Source organism: Tachypleus tridentatus, chromosome 12 (assembly GCF_004210375.1).
Source record: "Tachypleus tridentatus isolate NWPU-2018 chromosome 12, ASM421037v1, whole genome shotgun sequence".
Lineage (NCBI taxonomy): Eukaryota > Metazoa > Arthropoda > Merostomata > Xiphosura > Limulidae > Tachypleus > Tachypleus tridentatus.
Genome location: NC_134836.1, coordinates 43,219,139 through 43,244,789, shown reverse-complemented (window position 1 = coordinate 43,244,789; position 25,651 = coordinate 43,219,139). Strand labels below are relative to the sequence as shown.

The 25,651-nt window shown below is 32.7% G+C and overlaps 1 protein-coding gene across 2 annotated transcripts in view; it reads left to right on the top strand.

Annotated features, from left to right (window-relative positions):
• Positions 1 to 13,000: 13,000 nt before the first annotated feature.
• LOC143233146 (igLON family member 5-like) overlaps positions 13,001 to 25,651 on the top strand; it is a 73,521-nt gene continuing 60,870 nt past the window's right edge. For both annotated transcript variants that reach the window (XM_076469086.1, XM_076469085.1), the window contains exon 1: positions 13,001 to 13,272. In XM_076469086.1, the coding sequence (XP_076325201.1) occupies positions 13,224 to 13,272 (49 nt within the window). In that variant the 5' untranslated portion in view covers positions 13,001 to 13,223. The remainder of the gene's footprint in view (positions 13,273 to 25,651) is intronic.

Below are 25,651 nucleotides of genomic sequence, written 5' to 3'. Positions count from 1 at the left end.
GTTCGAATCCCCGTCACACCAAACATGTTCGCCCTTTCAGCTGTGGGGGCGTTATAATGTGGCGATCAATCCCACTATTAATTGGTAAAAGAGTAGCCCAAGAGTTGGCGTTGGGTTGTGATAACTAGCTGCCTTCCCTCTGGTCTTACACTTCTAAAGTAGAGATGGCTAGCGCAAATAGCCCTCGTGTAGCTTTGCACGAAATTCAAACCAAACCAAACCAAACCATGGATTAGAAAATTCAAAGTCCGCGTGATGTTACCTCAAAAACATGCTTTGCACAAAAGATATTGATGCACTTTAAGAATGATGGTCAAATTCGGCTATTCGTTTAAATAAGAGTCAACTAAAAGTTGGCGATAGGCTATGTTGATTAGCTATCTTCCCTAGTGTACGTGTTAAAAGTTGTGAATGGTTTTACGCAGGTAAGTAGCCCCTGATTTGTCTTTACGTGAGAAGTTTGAAAAATAAAATAAAATCTTTACTTAGATTACTTACTTGTTTTTGAATGGATTAATTTTATATTAATTGTGTAATCAGTGGTTTTTCGTGTACCATACTTATTCATTAGTAATTCTACGAACTTGCAACAACAAATCTTGGGCTCGATTTCCTGCAGTGGAGAAAGTAATAATAGTCCATTGTGTATCTGTGTACTAAGAAAACAACATGCATATTTTTCGTAATTATCGGCTTCAGCCATAAACTATTTTATTGTTATGGATAATCTAATATTATCTATCAGTGAAGATAATAAAACACAATAATATGTGAGGTTCATGAAACAAAAGTTGCCCGTTGTGTTTCCAGAATATTAAGTTTCTTGGAACAAGTGAATGTTTATTACATTATTTCTACGTTACTAGATTGATAGTAAAAAAACCTGGTTCTAATTAAGTCATATGAGAAACTTATGAATAAATTTCTTTTGAGTAACAATAAGTGTATATATTCTGTAAATATATGGGAAAAAAGCCAACATAGGGGCTAAAAATCCTTCTAAAACACAATCACGGGTTTGTGATAATCTAACATAATCAACATAAAAATACTTTGCTAGACAAACATGTACGTCTAATAAGATAATTCCAAAATACTAAAGAGTTTGAGAAAAGGGTACGAGATAAACAAAAAATTAAGGTCTTTTTACTATTGACACCTGGTTCCAATTTTCGGCTGCAATCTAATATACATATAAAAACCAATTTTCTTTTGATAACTCGCCATTTGTTTGTGTTGCTTAGCAACAAACCGAAGTCCTTATACTGTTGTCTTAAATATGAAAATAATATTTCGAAGGTTCACGCGGCCTGGCTTGAATCTTACTTTTCTAAATTGTTTTACGTTTTAGTTTATGCATACACTTAGCTAGGCGTAGATGTATCGATGTTCTTGACGAGTTTTAAAAACATTTAAGTTAGAAATTAATGGATTTAGTTCCTGTGTTTATTTTTGGTGTTCGTGAAATTTTCCAGTTTTCCTATAATTTTTTTTAGATAAAACATTTTTCTTTCTATCTTGCAAATGTACTTACGTCACTATTAACTGATTAGAGAACTTGAAATTAATTTTTAGGTTTAAACTTTGTGATAGAATTTTATAATAAATTTAAGGCATATTGCTTTTGAGTATTTCGTATTGTTTCGGGTTTAAACTGTAAAATTTTGGTTACATGACGTATTACAAAAATATGTGTGAAATTTCGATGGCTTTGTGAAATGTTCCACTTACCACTAGCCACTTGAGTAAGACAACCTCATGAAACAGATAAATTGGTTATACGTCAACAGTTTCGTCTGAGAATTTATGAGTTAAATTTTGTATGACAGAATTATATTAGTGAAGCCTTAAACTACTGCTGCCTAGAGTTGTTTATTACAACCCCGAATAACTAAGGCTTCAAGCATAGTCTAGCTAAAAACGTCTGAAAATATTGTGCTATGCAGCAGTAACATTAGATGTGACATGCAAACATTCATCATATAGTCATAATGTGGAAATAATAATAATAATGTTAATAAGTTTGATATCATGTTCATAAATTTATATAAAAGTCGTGACCTTTGGCTTGACACTAATTATTTTCCTAATTGTCCTTTCTTCTTCAGCGGCGTCACAGCGGCTCATAGAATGGCTCCATCTCTTAACTAATTTCAGCTCTACCTACAGCCGCGCATATTGAGAATTCCCTCTTATTTTGTAGTTTTCTTTTGGTTTTTTTTTAAAGTGTAATAAAAATGGTTTTATTTTCTTAATGTTTTGTCATTTTTCTTTTATGAATAGTGTTGAAAGTTTGCCGAATAAACTTTGCTGAATAAACAACAAATGGTATGGAATAGACGAGCATATAAACATTTACAGTTTAGCAGAAAACTCAACTCTACATGTCATAATGACAAAGATAATAAAATATCAATAAAAATATTGATATTTTAATAGAAAATATCAATAGAATCAATAAAATATCAAATTTTAATAGAAAATAGTTTTTATATTCTCAATGTGTGATTGTTGTTTTCTTTTATGATGAAGTGGAGAAGTTGGTTGAATACATCTCGCTGAAGAAAGGGCGGAGAATACCGTTTATTCGTTATTGTTTTCCCAAACCTAAACCTTTCATCTTTCGTTGGGTCAGTCAAGACTAGTCATTAAGTGTTTTACATATATTGAAAATGAAAGCTGTTAAAGTAACGGTTCATTATACAAATACATCTGTAATTAGAAGCACACCTCGGACCTTCCATGTAACCATAATCACCAGATACGTAATTTTTAGAAAGCTCGTGATATCGATAGTTAAAGACTATTTCTTCCGTGACGACACTTCGATGTATAATGTAGAAAACAAACATTTAACTTTAGGCCGAAATAGGTACATCTTTGTGAGATCATTTTGCATAGAATATCGACGGACAAAATCTCTTCATCAAAAATAAATTATAATCACTATACGCTGGCATCGAAAATAACATTTAAAGAAACCATTAATATTGTGTGTCTAATCACCTGGCCTTTATTAAAGCTCGAGCAATTTTTTCCTTATATATACATATATATATAATTATTTATTGTTTTAGGTCTTCGCTTGCTCAGTTATTTTAACCTTTAATTGGTTTGCTAAGATATGTCTAACGTCTTTCATTTTGGTTAATTTGTGTGGACATAGTTTTGTATCAAACACATTATAAGAAATATTTGTTGTCGTTTGTTTTTTAGAGAAATTTTAAGTTATCAGACCACCAAGTTATATTTAAATTTCCAAACAACTTACATACTCAGGCTTAGTTTTGTCAAATAAGAAACCAATGTTATTCAGACAGTCCAAGACAGGAGAAAGTGGTATTATGCTAAATTATCTCCTTATTGTTGGTTGTAACTAAAGTAACTCTCATTCCTGCTATCCGGTTAAAAGACGACAGGTGTTACTTTCTGGTTAGCCTTTCTCTTCTTTGTATAATTAAACTAAAGCAACTATGCCTGAAGTTTGGGGACTCCGACCTGGTCATTTAGCCAAGTGAGCTGAACGTGCCCCTCAGATTAAAAACACCAAATTATAACCTCGTCCTTACGTCCCCCCTATCGATAGCTCAGTAGTTAGACCGATAGCTTAGAATGCTAAAACTCGTACTTCGATACCCGAGATAGGCAAACACAGATACTTCGTTATATATGTAAAAACGGCTCGTTTGGGTTGAGAAAATATTTTACGTAGTGGAGCAAACAACGTTTCGACCTACTTCGGTCATCGTCAGGTTCACAAAGAAAGAAAGAGATAACTGACCGGAAACTGACCACATGTTTCAAAGGGGTTGTGTAACTGAGTGTCGGAATGTAGAAGGCGTGCTTAGATGTTTGAATATATAATTTTATATTATTTGTTTTATTATTATTATTTATTATATTATTTTTAATATAGGTATGAAGGTGTTTTTTTGTATTGGTTTATTTTGGGCTTAAGTTGTTGTATAAGTAAGACTTCTTTAATTTAACCCATCTATAGACATTCCCAGCAACCAATTAGCAACACTCACAGAATTCACCACGATGAAGACAAACTTCATGTTCATCAACCACAACTATATACAAACAAATGGCCTAAGCATGGGCAACCAAGTATCACCAGTTACAGCCAATATTTTTATGACACAAGTTGAAACACAAGCAATTAACACAGCATTACATCCATCACTATACTGGTACAGATATGTAGACGACACGATTGCGGGATTCACATCTACAGAACACACACTTAATTTTATCAATCACATTAACGCTATATATCCCAACATCAACTTCACATGTGAACAAGAATAAAGCAATCAAACATCATTTCTTAACCTCAAAATTACAGAACCGATACACAAGTTAAAACAGAAATCTACCAAAAAATCATCCGACTGGACCATACATTCCTTGGGACTTAGCACATGAAACAAAACAAAAACTCAACATACTAAGAAACCAAATAAACACAGCCATAAAACTATGCTCACCAGATAAAATTAACGATGAATTAGACAAAAGAAAACAATACTTCATCAACATCAATAAGTTTCCTCCACAAACCGTAGAAAACATTATACGCACACATCTAGACAGAAAGCAAAATCAACCAACAAAAGTAAATATATCTCACGAATCAAAAAATTTCGAAACCATATACTGTTGCATAACATATATTTCCGACATCAGCAGAAAAATAACCAACATTTGGCAAAAACTAGTAACAAAATATGACATTCCAGTTAATACCAGATTTATTCAAAAACCAGGCACAAAATTGAGGTCTATACTATGTAAAACTACACTGACAAACACCACACCAACATTATTTATAAAATACAATGTGATAACTGCCACGACTTCTATATTGGAGAAACAATTAGAAAAATGGAAACCAGATTCAAAGAACATAAAAAGTCACCTTCACAACTTTTCGAACACTGTAAGTGAAATAAACACAACATAATCATAGAAAACACTCAAATACTAAATAAAGGAACAAACATAAACAAACGCAAAATTAAAGAAGCCTTACTTATACAACAACTTAAGCCCAAAATAAACCAATACAAACGAACACCTTTATATCTATATTAAAATATAAGATAATAAATAATAATAATAAAACAAATAATATAAAATTATATATTCAAACATCTAATCACGCCCTCTACATTCCGACACTCAGTTACACAACCACTTTCAAACATGTGGTAAGCTTCCGGTCAATTATTTCTTTCATTTTTTGTGAACCTGACGATGACCGAAGAAGGTCGAAACGCTGTTTGCTCCTCCAAGTAAAATATTTTCTTAACCCAAACGAGCTGTTTTTACATATATATTTTTCTCTACAAGTGGGTTTTCTGTACATCACAGATCCTTGGGTGTTTACCTTAGCGCTTTACATCAACAATTAAAAGAGATCTCAAAAGCTGCATCAGTGTTAAACATAAAATACTTTCATCATGTATATTTTACAATGTATTATTAAAAGTGTAATTTTCTTACCTTACATCACTTATGAACCTAATAATAGCTACATGTTAATTATTATCAGCATGTTAATGCCTAAACAGTTAAAGTAATTCAGAGCGTTAAAATATAAAATAAATTGTAAACGTTGGTCTCAGCTATTGCTGTCTGTTTAGAAACATAAATTGATTTCAGAATGAAAAAATGATTGGTTGTTCTTGTTTAGCGCAAAGCTACACATTAGATTATATTCGCTCTCTCCTTTGCCAGAATCGAATTCCAGATTTTAGTTTTCTAAGTCCATAAACTTACATTTGACAAATTCGAGTTATAATGTATTAAAAACAAAATTTTTCACACCGTGCTTATATTTTTATTTATTGAAGTATCAATAATAGATAGAAAAACAATTTTTCAACATGCAACATTACATTGAAAAGGAAAATAACTCCCCACCCAGTGGCTCAGTGCTAAGTCTGATAGATTATTACTCTAACAATTGAATTTCTGTATGCTTAATGTGCTCAGCGCCAAGAGCTTTCTGTTTAACTTCTTTGCTTTACAAAAAAAAACTAAATAAACGACATAGATTCAATTATTTTCTCTTGAGATCTGGCATGACCTATTACTCGCAAGTTCAAATCTCGTAGCCGAACATCCTCGCCTTTTTAGCCGTAGAGACGTTATAATGCGAAGATCAATCACCATTTTTCGTTGGCAAAAGAGTATCACAAGAATTTGCGGTGATAGTGATGGCTAGCTGCTTTCATTCTAGTCTATCACTTCTAACTTAAGTATACAGCTAGCGCAGTGACTCTTCGAGTAGCTTTGAGTGAGGGCCCAGCATGGCCAAGCGTGTTAAGGCGTTCGACTCGTAATCCGAGGGTCGCTGGTTCGAATCCCGATCGTACCAAACATACTCGCCCTTTCAGCCGTGGGAGCGTTATAATGTGACGGTCAATCCCACAATTCGTTGGTAAATGAATAGCTTAAGAGTTTGCGGTGGGTGGTGATGACTATCTGCCTTCCCTCTCGTCTTACACTGCTAAATTAGGGACCGCTAGCGCAGATAGCCCTCGAGTAGTTTTGCGCGAAATTCAAAAGAAAAAAAAAAAGCTTTGAGTAAAATATCAAAAATGAACAAACAAAGACTTTTCCTGGGAAGAGGTTGACAGGTCAATCAACAAAAATTTGTGTAAATAGGAGAACGCTTTAAAAAAGAAAACAGCGAAAGAAACGTTAAAAGTCGTACCACAACCAGATGGGTAATGCTAAGGCAACAATCACCTCTGCTTTATCGAAAATGAAGAACTCGAAACTAATGAGAAATGCAGTTATATAGTTAAGATAGTTCCTGTAAATTACGAAGAAAGAAAAAAGTTCTCGTAAAACAAATGTTTAATAACGATCAGTCTTCTTGTAAAGTGTTTAGTTTTTCATATTTTGATGGTTGAAATTAAATAAGCTCTGCGCAAGTAAGTCCAAGAAATCTTAGTAAACGAAGACTTTGTCGCCACAGAAAAACCAATAGAAACAAGAACAAATTCAAATTACTCTCACTTACAGTTTAAAAATATTTAAAACTAAATCAAAGCATAAAACATTACTTACACTTTATTACAACTGAAATATTTGAGGTCGTGCCTTTTAAATTAGATTTTTAGTGTCCGTATGTTTGTCTATATTAGTTAATACATATTAATTATGTAGTTATGAAGTACAGAAACTCATGGTATTAACATATAACTCTTTAAACATCAAAACATGTTTACAAACTTTAAATTAAATTGCGTATTTGAAGATACAAATTAAAATATTGTTTCATCTGTGTTTTCATATATTGTGATCAGCTATCAATTGTGTTTTTTTTTTGTTAAAAGATGTGTATTATCGTTACTCGATTTTTTTTAAATTAATAAAACACCTGAAAATAATGTTCTTTCATTCACGCCCATCATTAATTATATAAATAAATAATTGATTACAAAGAGAGGATAGCAGTTTTATATATATTTGTGTATTAGTTGCAATTGCATTTTGAAGTGGCACGGCATGGCCAGGTGGTTGAGGCGCTCGAATCGTAATCTCAGGGTCGCGGATTCGAGTCCCCATCATGCCAATCATGCTTTCTCTTTCAGCCGTTGGGACGTTATAATGTGACGGTTAATCTCACTATTCGTTGGTAAAAAAAAGTAGCCGTCTTATGAGATAAAATAAACTCATGCAATACAAATTGTTAAGAGAAAAAAGAATATCCATTTCTTAAAAAGCAAACAAAGTGAAAATTAAAATAATGGGACGAAATACATAAATTATCTGACCTATTTCAAAAATATTTTCGTGATTTATCGCATGCGCATGTTTTACTGACACCATAACAGTACAAACTGCAACGTTAAGAGTCATTTAAGTGACATCACTGGCCCGGCATGGCCAAGCGTGTTAAGGCGTGCGACTCGTAATTTGAGGGTCGCGGGTTCGCATCCCCATCGCGCCAAACATGTCCGCCCTTTCAGCCGTGGGGGCGTTGTAATGTTACGGTCAATCCCACTATTCGTTGCTAAAAGAGAAGCCCAAGAGTTGGAGGTGGGTGGTGATGACTAGCTGCCTACCCTCTAGTCTTACACTGCTAAATTAGGGACGGCTAGCACAGTAAGCCCACGAGTAGCTTTGTGCAAAATTCAAAAGCAAACAAGTTATGTGACATCATTTTAATGTTTCCTGATCTCACTGATAGACAGAATTTTACTGTATATTTGTACGAGTGATTAAAAGGGGTAACCCTGTCGGGGAAAATACGATCAAATAATGGGTTTAACCCATTAATTATCTCTGTTTGTTTGTTTGTTTGTTTTGTAACCCGAGACCTCGGATTACGAGTCGCACGACTTACGCGCTTGGCCATGCCAGGCCCTAATTATCTCTTTAACTTTGCCTACCTTTAAAAACATTTCTAATAATTCAGTTAAACATTATAACCCCAATAAGATCTTTAATATCGTTTTCTCAAGAGAGTAGAATGCTACAAGATGAAATGATTTAAACAAATTAAAACAAGATCTATATATACTCTATACAATACACACAGAACAGATCGATAATCCAGTGAACAAAAGACTAACATATAATATATATTGATAACTTCCAATGCTTCTTTCTGTTACGTACTCGAAATGTGAGTATTACAACAAAACAATGCACTCACAGACCCATATTTAAAAACTATATGATACTCCAAATGGCACAACGGTATGTCTGTGAATTCACACTGCCAGAAACTGGGTTTCGACACCCGTTGTAGGCAGAAAGTAGATAGTCCATTGTGTACCTTTGTGCTTAATTCAAACAAAGACTATATGTCAGAATCAGCCTGTATTATTGACACATAAGAATAAAGTAATTATAAGTATGGGAATTCGTTACTTTGTGTTGTGCAAAGTTAAAGATAATGGATCAGTATCTTAATAATACAATGCATTTTCTTACGTTATTAGTACTCGAAAGGTTACATGATTCATGAATTTTATTATTAATACAGAATGTTATGGTGCACGATGCACAATATAATCTTTCATACGGATATGCGTTTCTGTGAAAGTTAATATCTTAGAAAATTCCAGAGATGTCTGTAATCAAATTGATTTCACAAAGTCAAACTTCGTGTTAACTGGAATGAAACTAAACTGTAGTTGACTTAAGACTCTTTAATCACGTGAACGAAAACTTCAATTAACGGAACCAACGAGGACTTACGACTGGTCAAAAAAGATAATTTGAGAGAAAATTTATTATTTCCTGTCATTCGAAATAACAGTCTTGATAGAAAGTGTCATAGCTAACACGGTGCAATGGATTTTATCCAATGTTATTCACTTTTACTTTGTAAAAAAGAGCATTGAGTAGAGTTCGGTGAATTTCAAAAATATGCTTTTATATATTTATTACATTTTTATATACATAATATGTATATGTCCAAACTTTTACAGAATATATTTTGTACTTCTGAAAAATAAAAATACAATGTACATCTTCCTTTGCAGACTGTATACAGTTTAAGGAAAATGTACTTATCTCATTAAAACTCATATACTATATAGCCTCCCTCCCAGTGTCATAGCGGTGGAAAATCTGCAGACTTAGAACGCTAGAATTTAGGTTTTGATACACGTGATAGGCAGAGCACAACTAGCCTATTGTGTAGCTTTGTGCTTAATTACAAACAAATAAACTTATATTATATAATTAAAGATTGCAATGATCCTCAAAAGGAGTTACCTTATGATTTTGAGACAATTTGTCACATCCGTACTCGAGTGTGTGTGCGTTTTTCTTATAGCAAAGCCACATTAGGCTATCTGCTGAGCCCACCGAGGAGAATCGAACCCCTGACTTTAGCGTTGTAAATTCATATATTTACCGCTGTTCTAGTGGGGCTCATCCGTACCCATCACACCCAATTCGTTGCACTCCATATTCATCAAAGTCATATTTGGTTGCAGTCTGCATTTGTCACACAGATAGTTTGTCACAGTTCAAAGCACTGGCCGAAAGATAGGCTGAATAAAAAAAAGTTTAAAAGTGAAAATAAGACAAAGTTTATTTTTTGGAATGTATAACAATGACGTCACTATTCTATTGCAATGAAATCTAAATTAATAGATACGATTGTTTTATTTCTTTGCATATCATAAACAAATATTGTTGTACGTCTATGTAACTTCTTCCCATCTTGGATCTTCATCAAACGCAGTATGGAGGTTCATTAACTCCCTGCACAGGTACATACAAATTTTCAGTTTTGCATTATTTAGTTTTGTGGTTTCTAATGGAATTTTGTGTTTTTATCACTATTTCACCTCCTGTGAGCGGAGCTTCATCAGATATGTTTGGAGGCTCATTGAGTCCATAGAAAGAGATACATACAGTTTTTTGGTTTTTTATTTTGCGGTTTCATTGAAGGTTTCGCCTTTGTTACCACTACTTCATCTCCTGTAGATGGCTCTTTACAAAATTTGGTATCGAGATTCAATAGCTCTATGAAGAGATACAAACTATTTTTCCAGTTTAGAATTTTGATTTTTGCGCTGTTTATGAGCATTTTTATATTTTATAACAATACTTCACCATCTCTAAAAGAACCATCACGAAATATGGCAAGAAGGTTTCTTGGGTCCGTGAGAAAATACTAGCAACTTCGCGATTTCACATTTTGTGTTTTGCAGTTTTTATGAGCGTTTATGTTTGGTACAATTACATATCAGGGAAGTAACTTTTCCATGACCTAACATAACCTTCCATTAATTATTCATTTACATAATACCCCTCGAGGGAACGGATACCCCAGCTAGTTCGAAATAAAAGAATATTGATAAATTATTGTGTTACACTAAATATGTCTCAGAGCTGAAATACTTCTAGTTGGCAGGTTTTAAGTCTAATTATTAAATTGTTTATTCTTGAATTACTACTAAGTATTGATTTTGAAGAATTATTCTACTGCTATTCAGTTTTCATGACTAAGATATTTAATATAAAACTACTGGTGAATTACTTGTAGAGCAAGTTACCCATTTATTGGCTTGAAATAATTTTCCCTTTTGAAAATATATATATATATATACATACATTATTTGTATATATTGGAACTTTTCTAATAGAATTAAAACCAAGTTTGAATATACAATAATTTACTCTGCTTCTATAACGTCTAATCTATTAAGTAAATAGTTTTCTTCCATACGTATGAAACTGGACCTGGTGTAGCTGGGACAGTCAGTGAAAGGATTGAAAAAAGTGATCAAATCAGCTTTGGAGATTTTTATGGGTGCTTCTCTTTAGTAACCTCGCATCTAATCTGTCATTTCAAAATTAAGGACGATGATATCCCTTTATGTAGCTTTGAGTGATAATTTTAAAATACATCAACGACAAGAAACGCATGGAACCTTACTGATTTGCAATACACACTTATTTCGAATCAGCTCGATAGGTATTGGATGAAAAATGAATAAACTCTTGTCCGTAACAAATAAGGTAAGCGGTTATAAGGGTATTTATTAAACTGTAAGTGGTCATTGACCACGTACTGCAGTTCTCAATCTTCGGTTTCGGTTATCATTTATTCATCACTTCATCATCTTTTGTAGAACAGGAACAGCTGCAGAAGATCCATAACACTGATTGTAATAGAAGTTCTATGTTCACTGTTCTATCAATTTATCGTCCACCAAAGAAGAATGACGGAAAGTACTAAGTGTGGATCTCAGAAAGTGAGTAATTGGCATTGTTGCGTAGCGTCAATTGCTGAGAATACTGGCCACGTGAAAATTAACTACCGGAAGCTACCAACATAGCTATTCCAACTTCAGTCTTCTTTGTGAACCTGGAATCCCAGCTGTAATTTACTTCGTTATGTGATTAATGTGGACCACGGTTTGGCGGCATTAATCAACTGCTTGGCGTACAAAATAAAATGTAAAAAATAATAATAATAGCTTCACATTAAGAAAGTTTGTACATAGAAAGCTACTTGTGTTTTATATACGATGTAATATATAAATATATATACCTATGTTTGTTTGTTTGTTTTGGAATTTCGCACAAAGCTACTCGAGGGCTATCTGTGCTAGCCGTCCCTAATTTAGCAGTGTAAGACTAGAGGGAAGGCAGCTAGTCATCACCACCCACCGCCAACTCTTGGGCTACACTTTTACCAACGAATAGTGGGATTGACCGTCACATTATAACGACCCCACGGCTGGGAGGGCGAGCATGTTTGGCGCGATGTGGGCGCGAACCCGCGACCCTCAGATTACGAATCGCACGCCTTAACGCGCTAGGCCATGCCAGGCCTATACCTATGTTTAGTTGCTTCACTGTATATATATTTGTATATATCTTACCTGTGAAAATATCTTGAGCCACATGAGGATATTCAAAGTGTTAATGTTCCAAATAAAAAAACTGTCGAAGTCTTTTATTGGGGTTTGTGTATATAAGTATTCTTATACACATCAATTAATACATTAAGAAAAAGGCTTATAACTCAACGTTTTAGCGCCCATACAAAAGAAATAATAATTACATTATGGAAAAAAAATCCATATTATTTTTTTTTACTTCCCAATATCTTTACTGCAGGAAGTTCACACACACTACACCACAATTGTTGATCTATTCTGGATTTCCAGCACTGACAGCATAAGTAGATAACCTGTTCTAATAATAAACATGATTAAATTGTTTGTTCTTGTTCATTTTTGCATGTTAGTAAGTCATTTAAACATGCATTTTATATTCACTTATTTAATAATTAGAAAGAAGAATAAATGAAAACAACACACATTACCAAAACTTTTACACGATCTTCAATCTGATATTCTTTACAAACCCACTGATATGAAGGGAATGAGATCGTCCATATCACGTGATTAAGTTCAACCAATGAAAGCTAAGAATGTGCCAAATTTTCAAAGTGTATAAAGCTGACTCCCCACTGACTCACCTGCGTAACGTAGACCTCACCTGGCGGATCGATGAAACAGCCAGTTTTTAACAGAGGGTTCTTAGTTTCCCGCACGTGTTTTGCTGCAATCTTCAGTTCCAGAATTGTGTTATTTTTACATAAATATTTTTGTCATTGATGCGAGCACAGTTCCAGAACATTCTCAAGAAGTACGTGGTGAATCATTCCATTCTCCACGTCTTGCTGTAACATTTAGAATCCGGGACTGAATTCAGAGTCTTTTATGTATGAATGGGCAGTCATAACCTTTCTTGCAACTCTAAATATTTCAAGTAAGGTTCTCACTTACTACCTAAATGTGTAAACATTACGTCACTCCAAATACTCGTGTCAAGTCAAAGAAACATTATAAAGCCCTTAAAGTTTTAATTGAAGTCTAAAGGTATTGTGTAATTTTTATTTCTCACAAAGAAATGTTCAGAAGTTTTGACAGTATTATTTGTGAGACTATACTTATGCGCATTTGTGTATTAATATGAAAAATATATATATTTCTTTAATTGTAATTTTAATTCGTTCAGCCATGGAACAGTCGCTGTCACTCATTGTTATCATGGCATTTAAAAAAGAAAGATTTTGTGTTGTTCTTTTTTTAGATAAACGTGAAAGACGAACTATACATTAAACTGTTAAAAATTGTATATAGGTTTTCATCAGAATACGAGAAATAAGCTTGCAAAAAATAACTTAAGTCATGTTCTGAAGAAAAACTTATTGAAGAAAGATATGAATGTATATCATTTGAAGTTATAAAACTATAATGTTTTTTTAAATCTTGTTGTTTCTATTTAACTCTACATCTCCAATAATTTCATCAACTTTGTCTTTAGTTGTTAATAAACGGCGGTTTGAAAACTTGATATTTCACTCAGTACCAAACGTTATGCGTTGTTTAGTTTGAGTAGTTTGTGGTTTCTGGATTCCAGAAAAATAAAGAAAATCAGAACACCGCGTTATTCAATAGAAGTGTAGAATTAATCTACTTATGTGTTTAAATCGTTACTGATCCAAGAAAAATGAATATAACAAATCACTCAGACAAGAAATGTATAGAATACTTTTTGTCTATTTGGATATATAACAATGGCTGTGCATTATTGTTAGTTTATTAATGACTTACCTTAAACTATATAAATGTGTTACATTCCCGTAAGCATAGCACGTTTTTGTTTTTTTATTTCAGAAAATTAACATACACTTTCTAACAAAATGATGGATAACATAGTTTTGATTGAAATGTAATATATCACAAGTTTTAGAATAAGTGATTCACTGGTATGATATGTTACAAATACACACTTCATAAGATAAATTACACTATTTTGATCAAACAGCAAAGTTTGTGATTTTTTTTAATGAAATATTTATCATAATAATTTAGGTTCCGATTTTGTCAAAGAGACTTATGTGTATATTTAATATCTTATTCAAACCTTTTATCTATGCTCTTTGTTCTTCAAGCAAATAAAGCATCAAAATGAAGCAGATCTAATTTCATGAAAGCATTAATTATTGTTGTATATAAAATATATCAACAAATTATTAACATTTATGATTAAGTTCGTAAACGTTTTAATCTAATTTTATATTTTTCATATCAAGACCAATTTTATACAACCACACAAAAAGAGTTGTACAGTAGATCTAAAAATTTATGAATTTTGAATAATTTATGACAAGCATATGGAATCGTGCTCATTTTATGTTGTAGTCATTCCATTTGTGTACAATGTATAATATTTGTAAAATTATCGTGAATTCAAAACCTAAATTGTATTCAATAAAAAAACGTCCAACATTCTTCACATCACCAACAAATTATCACAGTATAGATTATAGCAATATAAGCCTGCTATAAGACAACTCAAATTACTTTGTTTTTTTACATAATAGTCAAAGTGGGCTATCTGGCCAATTTGGATACAGAATTTTTTAGCTTTTAAGTCGTAAAATTAATGCTGTCTCAACAGGGGGCAGCTAATTAATGTAATAAAGACTGGCTGATAAACTTTAAATTTGATTTGTTGTTTAATAATCAAACACAAAAAATATGCAATTATTTGTAAAATAGCATGACTTTAAGAAACCCTAATTTGTACACACCTTAAACTTATATTAATGTACGAATATTAATGCTAAGCCATAAACATCAAATTATAAAAGCTCCCTCTTTTATTAATTATACTTATTATAATATATTAATTAATTAAGTAATTATTTTAATTAATTATCCTAGTGAACTAGAACTTCCTTCTATAACTCATCACCTTAGCTATTATCAACAATTCTACTAAATATGAAGCGACACCTTTATATTATGGAAGATCTTACATAATACTTCTTGCTTACCTAAGGTGTCAAATTGTCCCCCGCTGGTACAGCGGTAAGTCTAAGGATTTACTACGCTAAAATTAGGGGTTGGATTCTCCTCCGTGAACTCAGCAGATAGCCCTATGTGGCTTTACTATAAGAAAATACACAATACGCAATGTGCCAAATCAACCATAAAATCCTCGCCGGTTCTGAGGGACGATAGCTATGGTTCCTCATTGTTTTCTGCTTGCACTGGTTATCAAACTCAAATATATCCTCTTTACATCCACTTTCTAATGTCTTAGAGCAAAGGAAATCTTCATTTGGTTTTGTTCTTCTTCCTCTAATTTATCCTTTCAAATATCTGTCAACTTTCCTTTGGATCTAGCCATGAGCTCCAAGTTGTGCAACTTCCATATCCTAGCTATCTGTTTTCTTTGCATGTTCCAGTTCTACTTCATTTTTTTTCTGTGTAGCTGGTCTTCATTATTCATTTATAATGTCCCATTTCAAAAGCTTTTAAATGCTGTCTTGTTTCAAGAGGTAGAGTCTTCGTTCTTATCCTATGAAGTAGGAATTACTACACGCAAATGTTTAATAGTCACTTATTTAGTTCTCCTGAATAATTCTTTGAAATTAAAAACTTTTTTCCCATTCCAGTTCTTTATTTTATTTTTTTTTTTCCTAGTTGCCATCGCTACAGATATTCATTAATAAATATATTATTTTACTGGTTTTAACTTTTACGTTTTTGTCATATCATAAAACATTTTTCATAATAAACTCACACTTTCCGTATCATCTAGATATCTATCATTACAACCCTACTTCCGTCAAACACGAGCCCTATTTTATTAATACTTATCTTTCTAAAATTAGCCACATACCTGTCATTACAAATCTTCTGTTAATACGATCTCTGTTTTATCAATAATTACCTTTTTTATATGTTTGTTTGTTTTGTATTTCGCGCAAAGCTACTCGAGGGCTATCTGCTCTAGCCGTCTGTAATTTAGCAGTGTAAGACTAGAGGGTAGGCAGCTAGTCATCACCACCCAACGCCAACTCTTGGGCTACTCTTTTAGCAAAGAATAGTGGAATTGACCTTCACATTATAACGCCCCCACGGCTGAAAGGGCGAGCATATTTGATGCGACTTGGATCCAAACCCGCGACCCTTGGATTACGAGTCGCACATCCTTGTCATATGCCCTTAATATATAAAGCCAATTGTTTAGTTCTTTGTCAGTTTTGATCTTATTACAGTTAATGCTAAACCTTATTTTTAATTTTTAATTGTATTCACTTTTGCAATACTTTAAAGGTATGACTGATCAAACTCATAGTTCTGTATTCATAATACTCCATAACTTAATTATTTTTAGAAACAAGCACGAAAACAGACCTTTTAAAATATATTAGCAAACTTTATTATATAAGTTTAGTTTTACGTTTCAGTAATATATTTAATCCCTAAAATTTTCATTTAATGTACACTTTCTGCTGGAACCTTACCTGTGCCGAAAGCTTCTTCATTTTTCAATCTTCTAATGGCTTCCTGTACTTTCCTTTCGAGAATTTCTCGACTATTCTTAATATGTTTCCACCCCTCATAGGGCTAACTTTTCTTTCCTAGCATCATTATATAATTATTTAACATTCTCTGCTTACCTCTCTATAACATCCTCGATTTCAAAAAGTATTCTGTCATCCTTTCTTTTAGTGGTTCCACTGGCAGAGAAGGGAAATTTCCTGTTAAATTCTTTTCATGCTTCTGTGCATTTTACACATGTTATACTTTGGTTCAAAATACCCTATTTCTGCATACTTCTTGTTCAGGTATTTACTTCTTTATTAGTGTTTTCCTTTAATAGTTGCCTTCTTATGTCTATTTCTTGAAAAGTTTTTTTTTTTTCATTTATGAAGATTTTTCCCCTTCTTGTATTATTTTCTTTCTTTTCTCCTGTGCCCATCATGATAAGGTGGTTAAAGCTCTCGACTCGTAATCCAAGGGTCGCGGGTTTCAATACCCATCACATCAAACATGCTCGCCCTTTCAGCCATGAAAACGTTATAATTTGACGATCAGTCCTCTATTCGTTGGTTAGAGAGTAGCCCAAGAGTTGGCGATGGGTGGTGATGACTAGCTGCCTTCCATCTAGTCTTACATTGCTAAATTAGGGATGGCTAGCGCAAATAGCCTTCGTGCAGCTTTGGGCGAAATTCAAAAACCAAACAAACTGTTCTCTTCTGTTTCCTGTAAAATATCTAGAAATTAATTCACTTGTCCTTAAAATCTTCGTTTGCAGCCTTTTTTTTTTCTTTTAATATTTCAACTCTGTCTTTAGTATCCACCTCACTAAGTCACAAAGGCAACTGTGCTTATCAAAATATGTTATGATAACCGCAAGTTTGAGATAAGAAATACAGACATTAATAAACATTACCCTTCATTTCTTCCAATATCTCATCAGCGAGTCTGGGAACTCACAACTCCATAAACCGGAATTTTCTACGCGCAGTAGGCAGATCACAGATAACCCGTTGCGTAAATTGGGTTTAATAACAAACAAATAACAAAACTGAAAGAAATATATATCTTTACCGAAAACAAATTAGAGTATAATTTATAAAACAGTTAGAATTTAGTAGGTTCACACTTCATGTTGTTAATATTTCTATTTTAATATCAACATACTGCTGGACTATATATCTATCGCGAAGCAATCTGAGTGCCGCGAGTTCGAATTCTTGTCATCGATCAAGCTTACTCCTTTTAGCCTAGGGTTGGAGTGTAATAATGTAACGGTCAATCCCACTATTTATTGGCTGTGGGTGGTGGTGAATAGTTTCCTTTCCTCTAGTTTATCAGAGCTAAATTAGCGACTCCTAGAGCAAATAACCCTTGAGAAGCTTTGCGCAAATTTAAAAGCAAACCATCGTGAATCAACAGTATTCATTGTGTTGTTATTAAAGTATTTTACAATGAGAGAAAAATAACATGGATTAGTAATTTATTGTTCTTGTTTCTTCAAATACGTTTTATTTGTATTCCATCAACAAAGTTTATATACAATTAAGTATTTGAGACCTAGAGCAAGACAATGATTATGTTAACTTTAGCGCATAAATAAAATAACCTCATTTGAGTAAAAAAGTAAGTTTCCCTCATATAGGCTGGAAAATATATTATTGCCATTCATACAAATAAAATAAAGTGTGAAAATATTAACACGAAACTGGCATACTCAACCTTGGTGAGAGAATTGTCTGTAGATGTAAATTCCATCCAGTTGGGTAATAATATTAAATTTAATCTTTATTTGTTGTCTTAACGTGTAGTTTGAGTAGAAAGATTAATTAACAATTTACAAGTAACGCACTATCTTACATTACTGCATTTAAAAGTAAATTTCATGTTTAATCATCTACCAGTACATATTAACTTATGCCTGTTCAGATAGGTCTGCGTGTGATCTTTATAAGGATTAAGTTGTTAGAAGGAATAAAAGTTGTTTATAACTTTTATTATAACACATAACCTATTGAAATTTGATATTTTTATTGTGTTTTAAGGACAGGTAATTTCCCATAAATGTGTGTGTGTTTTCTTATAGCAAAGCCACATCGGGCTATCTGCTGAGCCCACCGAGGAAATCGAACCCCTGATTTTAGCGTTGTAAATCCGTAGACTTACCGCTGTACTAGTGAGGGGTTCCCACAAATAAGTATAGAAGGTGAATAACGATGAACGATGCGGACTTTTACGCCCCCATATGCTCATAATACTACATTTACTTTTTAATTTATAATAAATTCTACAAAGAATATACATCTATATAAAAGCTGAGTACGTGATATTAAAATCATTTTGGATCATCTCTAGGTCGTTATGGTCTTTATCACCTGATCTGAACACATCTTTATTTTTATGTGTATCAATATTTTCATTCAGAAAGGTATATTACATACCCTTCCCAAAAGCGATCAGAGCTCATTAGCATTAGCATCACACGTCAAACGTAACGCTATAACAAAGTCATGATATAGTTTTAATACACTCCATTTCGCTGCGACTTTATATTGGCTGTGTTTGTCTTATGTCTCTTTGATCTGTATTTTAAAACTCGTTTTAACATTGCGTACAAACCCTCTCTAATAATATGTGTTTATAAAACTGAAATTTCAGGAAACTTAATGAAACCTAGTTGAATGGATAGCGACTGCCTGTTGTAGAAACACAATTGTAGAGGACGACCTCTCGAAAGTCTTTCGTCCTTCATCTGTCTAAACGTTGTCCTCTACATTGTGTTTCTACAACAGGAAGTTGCAGCCCTTTCAACTAAGTTCTATCGTAAGTACTCTGTCTAAATACTCTGTCAAAGAACAAGTTTACCTAGTTTATTACTGTGATTATTCTCTGTTATATCTATTTAAGAAGCTTAACTAAGTTTTGATAAGAATAAAATATTTCTTTGTATTTCATTCACGGCCTAGTTATACGCGTATTGTAGCAAAATCAGTTTCGCAACTGAAACCATTGAAGGAATTCCACTCTACTCTCACCATTCAATTATATTACCCCATTTTTTAGAGGAACGCTGATGAATACTCTATCAGTTCTAATTTTTGGTCGACTAGTGGAAAAAACCGTATTGTAACTTTGTGTAAATGTACAAGACCAGTACCAGCTTCATCCACGTTCTTCATGTTAAAAAATGACAATATTTATCACAGTATTTCTTTAAAGTGAAACCATTATGTTTGTATTCTTCCAGCTATTTTGAATCGAAGGTCATCCAGTCGCTATTTAAGTTGTTGAAACTATTTTAAAACTCACTGAAACAAATCCATTATCAAAGTAAAAATTTTGTGGCTTAGTTACACTCGAATGTGTTCCTCATTACTGACTGAGATGGTAACCAGCTTAATGAGGATAATTAATTGAAATATCTGTGGCCATCATTTTAAAGTAGAGTCCACTTCCAACGTTTTTCATATTGCTGGGTATGGTATATGTCATACTGTTCTGTTTCTTTTATTATTTTGTATACTGACGAAACCGAGTATTCAGCCATACTATGAGCATTAAACCAAATTTCAAATAAAAAATTTATTCTAACTTTTTGCATTAACTTCAAGATTAAGGCAAATATACTTTCAATGCGTGAATTTTATATAACTGAGTCATTTCGCATGAGTTGGAATTTATCACGAAAAAATAGGTTTTACATAACGGGAAATATGATCTCCAATGAGTGACTTCTTCACTCCAATAAGCGCCAGAGGAACATTATGGAATGCGATTAATACGCAGCTATGGACGTGAAAGCTTTACGTACATTCATGATTCTTTAAAACGGCAGTTTCTGCCAGATATATGCGATTATACAATTCCGTTTATCTCATGCAGAAGAAACTGCTGTAAATGGTTTTTGGTTCTTTTTTAATATCTTTTCTCTTGCGACAACCTTTCATGCTGTGCTGCGGCATCTAATACTCGGTCTTTATATCTTACACTGTTTGTGTTTCCAGTAAAACTGTACCGTTTCCTATGGTATTCCGTATTTACAAATTCAAGTTCTTTCCACCATAAAACGTTGCATCAATACTTCAGTTTGCTCGAAAGGGGCAATGAAAATATACAGTACAACAAATTTGAGTTCTGTTCGGTTTAAAAATAATATTACACTTGACAGTCGATATAAGAATGAATTTTATCTGAATTTAGACCTACCTTTCACCGACATGACGTTAGAATTTACAAAGCAAATTAATAAGTTTTGATACACCACATGTGTTCATGCTACACGAGGGATATCTGCGCTAGCCATCCCTAATTTAGCAACGTAAGCCAACTCTGGGGCTTACTTTTACCAACGAATAGTGGGATTCACCATCACATTATAACGAACCCACAACCCTCAGATTACGAATCGAATACCTTAATCACCTGGCCATGCCGGGCCTATTAATACAGTATCTCATATCAAATTAAATCAGAAACTATTATAATCTGAACAAGTATTAAGCTTATCAGTAAGCAAGTTGAAACTAAATACGATGTAGTAGTTTTCTTACGCATGAAAATACACCGATAAAAACAAAGTATTTGAAAACATGTATCTGAAGAAACCAAAGAAAAATATAACCTCAGTTCAGTGTTTTTGGAGCATTTTATTAATTTTATTTGTGAATCTCTTATGGTGTTTGTTTTAAATTAAGTTATCAAAGTGTCTATTTGATTACATTCAGTTTCGCGGTAATACAGTAGTAAGTTTCTGAACTTGCAAAGCTGTAACTCGGGGCTCAGTTCCTCGTGGTAGGAACAACAGATAAACCAACGTGTTTTCGGTGTAAAACAAACAACCTTTTCATTTAATATTAAAATGTACGAAAACCCTTCATAGTATTGTTTAAACTTTGGCATGCGTTGCATAAATCCCAAAATTAAAACATTAGTAATTTTAGTTGTAATTCGTGTTATTCTGACACGTGCTTTCATTTCTATACTATTATCAGCTTGAGTCAGTATACGTGATATATAAGTCGTAAGAAACTGCTGATGTTCTTAAATACTTGTAATTAAAGTGATTGCAACTTTTAAGATATATAATTATAAAATTGTATGACTGCCTAAATAATTGTATTTTAACTAGTTTTCCCACGTGTGACATTTTCGTTCCAATCCATATGTTATGTCACATACCTACGTATTTCTGATTTCTAAAATTATAAAATCCGCAACTTAAAAAATAGACATTTGTTTATCCAATTCATATAGAATAGTGTCATTATCAGTTCCAGCTAGTTATATGGTAGTATTTGGCTTTAAAATGTTTATTTATATTTCCCAGAGTTTTATTGTTTATAAGCGTAATTTGAGCATCCACAAAACGTTTATGCAAAAACGAATGCTAATCTTCTAGAACAAAATTGTTTATTTAATTAAAATGTTCGCACAAAGCTACAGAAAGGAGTCAAATAGAAGAGAGCAATTTGTCAATAGCACCCACTGCTATCTCTCTGGCTACACTTACCGGACCGAATAATGGGATTTGACTATCATATTTATAAAGCAACCTTTGGCCCCAAAACGCAGAATGAGTATTTTTGGTATCAGAACACTAAATATAAATCTTTCTTCTGTCACCGAAAATGCTTGCCCTTTCAGCCGTGAGGATGTTATACATGATGATAAATTCCACTTTTCTTTGCTAAAGAAAAACCGTAAGGTGAACGATGTTGACTAACAAGCTGGCTTCCATATGGTTTATCACTTATAAATTAGGTATGGCTAGCGCAGATAGCTCTCTAGTAACTTTGCTGCAAATTCATGAAACAAAAATAAATTTTAACCACATCTGGTTCTCAGAAAGTAAGGGGAATAAGTGTCATTTAAATGGTAAAAACGTATTTAAGTTTATGTTAATTTAAAATTACATTTTTGTCACAGGTACTGGTACTTAACTTTAAAGTTAATTCGAAATTACAAAAAAAATTCTTTAAAACGGTAGCTCTGTTGTCGTTGTTTTCGAGTAATACAGAAAGATTCTCAAGAGCTGACTGTTTATGCTAGTAATCCTTGATGTGTGTGTGTTTTTATAGCAAAGCCGCATCGGGCTATCTGCTTTGTCCACTGAGAGTAAACAAACCCCTGATTTTAGTATTGTAAATCTAAAGACTTACAGCTGTCCCAGCGGAGGACGCTATCCTTAATTCTAAAATAAAATATTGGTGAGAAAGCAGCTTATGTATATCCTTTCACTCTTTGAATTTACTTTCTTGTTATTTCGTAGTTAAAGAATGTTTAAAGTTAAATTTGTTATTATTTGTTAATGTTTTATTGCAATTAGTTATTCTTTATTCAAATAGTTTCAGTAGATTCTGCTAATTATAAAATACTAGCTAAAGTTAACCTGTTGACTGCAAAGTATTTCAGCTGCTAAATACAACTCTAATACTTCTCCACTTTGTAACTTTTTCGTGACGCCATTTTGGATCGAAAGTGAAGCAATTTGTAAGTAGGTCAAATGCATGTATGGTGCTGATATCTAGCGTTGAAATTAGGTATTATTAAAAACGAATTAACTCGTCCGTGGCACTGTCTTACCGATCGGCTTGGACGAGTTATCTCGTCTACGACACTGAACAGGTTAATATTCGTTTTATTGCCTCTGTCTTTATTATTACGTAAAACTCTATGATACGACATAACCATATGTTAGAATATTTGAAGAAGTTACATTTTTATAGTAGCCTATTTATAAATAGAAGAATTGATTAGCATACGCGATAGCGCCTGTTGTTCGAAAGAATAGTATATTTACTTTATTTCACTTGAGTTATAATTTATTACAGACAGAATAACTGGTATTTTTATATTTGTTTAATAATTCACTTTTACAAAAGTATCCAGCCAATTTCAAGTGATTGGTCGACAATGCAAGTAATGGCTCGTACTTCACTATTCCATAACGAACTACAATATAATTTGTAGTATTTTTCCAGTTATTATTAAAATTCTGTATCAAGAAGTTAAACTAACCAAATTTCACGTAGTGTACTGTTACATAAACGGAGTATTAGTTGTACGTTTATAGCATTTCACTAAAGTTTCTCACTTAGACTAACACAATGCTTTATTATATAATAACCACAGTATGCGAGTTTTTCTTATAGAAAAACCACATTGGACTTTCTGATGTATCCACCGAGGGAAATCAAACCCCTAATTTTAACGTTGGAAATCCGTAGACTTACCGCTGCACCAGCGGTGGACACATAATAAGTAGAGTGGAACTTCTGTTAGTGTAGTTTATTCAGAACCAAATTTTCTGATAGAAAATGTTTTTATACACTTTTTAAACAACTTTTTCATTTTATTTCAAGGGATTTTCATTCATAAAAAGTTAAAAATATTTCACAACTTATTTTACGTACAAAAACCTATATTTCTTTCTCAATCAGATCTATTGTAGTTAATTTTCATCGTAGGTCATGAAAATGCTACATTTTGTATAATTCAAAAGTATCCTGCTAGTTAGATATAAGAAAAAAAATTATCTTCTCTATTAAAACACTTAGTGTACAGAAAACCCCAGATTTAATTTATTTATTGCCTACAAACATCTGATCAGGATATTAGGATATCAGGATATCAGCTACAACTTCAAAATATTTTTCAAGTTTTTTTTTTCTATTTCTAGTCTTGTTCGACTATTCCAACATCAGACCTTCACAGGTTTTAAATGGGTAACATATCCATTGGTAATAAGAAACAAACCAAAAATGTACATTTTTTATTGTATCTACTCATTTATCTTCCAGTGATATACATAGTGAAATGTTCAGTATTTTTTTTTAAACTTCAACTAAAAATATTATTAAACACACAACTACACTTTCATAAATTATGTGAAATTCCTACCAGCCAGAATGATAAATGTTTCGTAACTAAATGGTATTATTTTCGTTTTAAAGGACCATAAATACGTGATATATATTAACATAGAAATAAATGTTCTGATGAATAAGTGTAACTATGAACACGGGTTATAAGTAAGTCTTCAATCATATGAGTTCATTTTAAAACCGAGCTCCTTCCGCAAGACAAAGAAACATGTTTTAAAACTTGTTTTATTAATTGTGCACAACTGTGCAAACTTTATGAACATTAACACCAACTAACTGTATGTGATCTTAAACTATTGTTGTTTTCACATTATTACTTTCTCTCTTCTCATGTGATAAAACAGCGTTCGTTAATTAAAACTATAGAAAACGTAAACATACATATATAAAGAGTTTTTTTATAAATTGAAAAGATCTGAAGTTTACATATTTTTCATCTATCCATAGTTTCACTTGTGAAATAAATTAATTTATAGCTTATGTTTTCTTTTGGAAAGCCACATCGGGCTTTCTGCTGAGTCCACTGAGGGGAAGCAAACCGCAGATTTTAGAAACGTAAATCTGTAGACTTACTGCTGTACCACCAGTTTGATCGACCTTAACAATATTTTTTTTTAGAATGCGTACTTTTTTTAAGCACTGTTCAAGATCCACAGAATCATTTTTCGCGATAAATTAGTAAGATTTAAAACGTGTAAGTGACTTATCGCGTGTTCACAAGCATACTGATGCACCTTTATATTCTTAAACCTACTTTTTAACATTTGTAGTTGCGTAATAATAGCATTAAATCTTATATCTCCACTTTTGTTAAATAACAAACAAAGTTAGCAGAAATGTAGTACATGCCAGATTTTAATAGCTAAGAAATAAATGATAATGTTTTCAAGCTTTATAAATACTCACCAGAAATGGTAGAATATT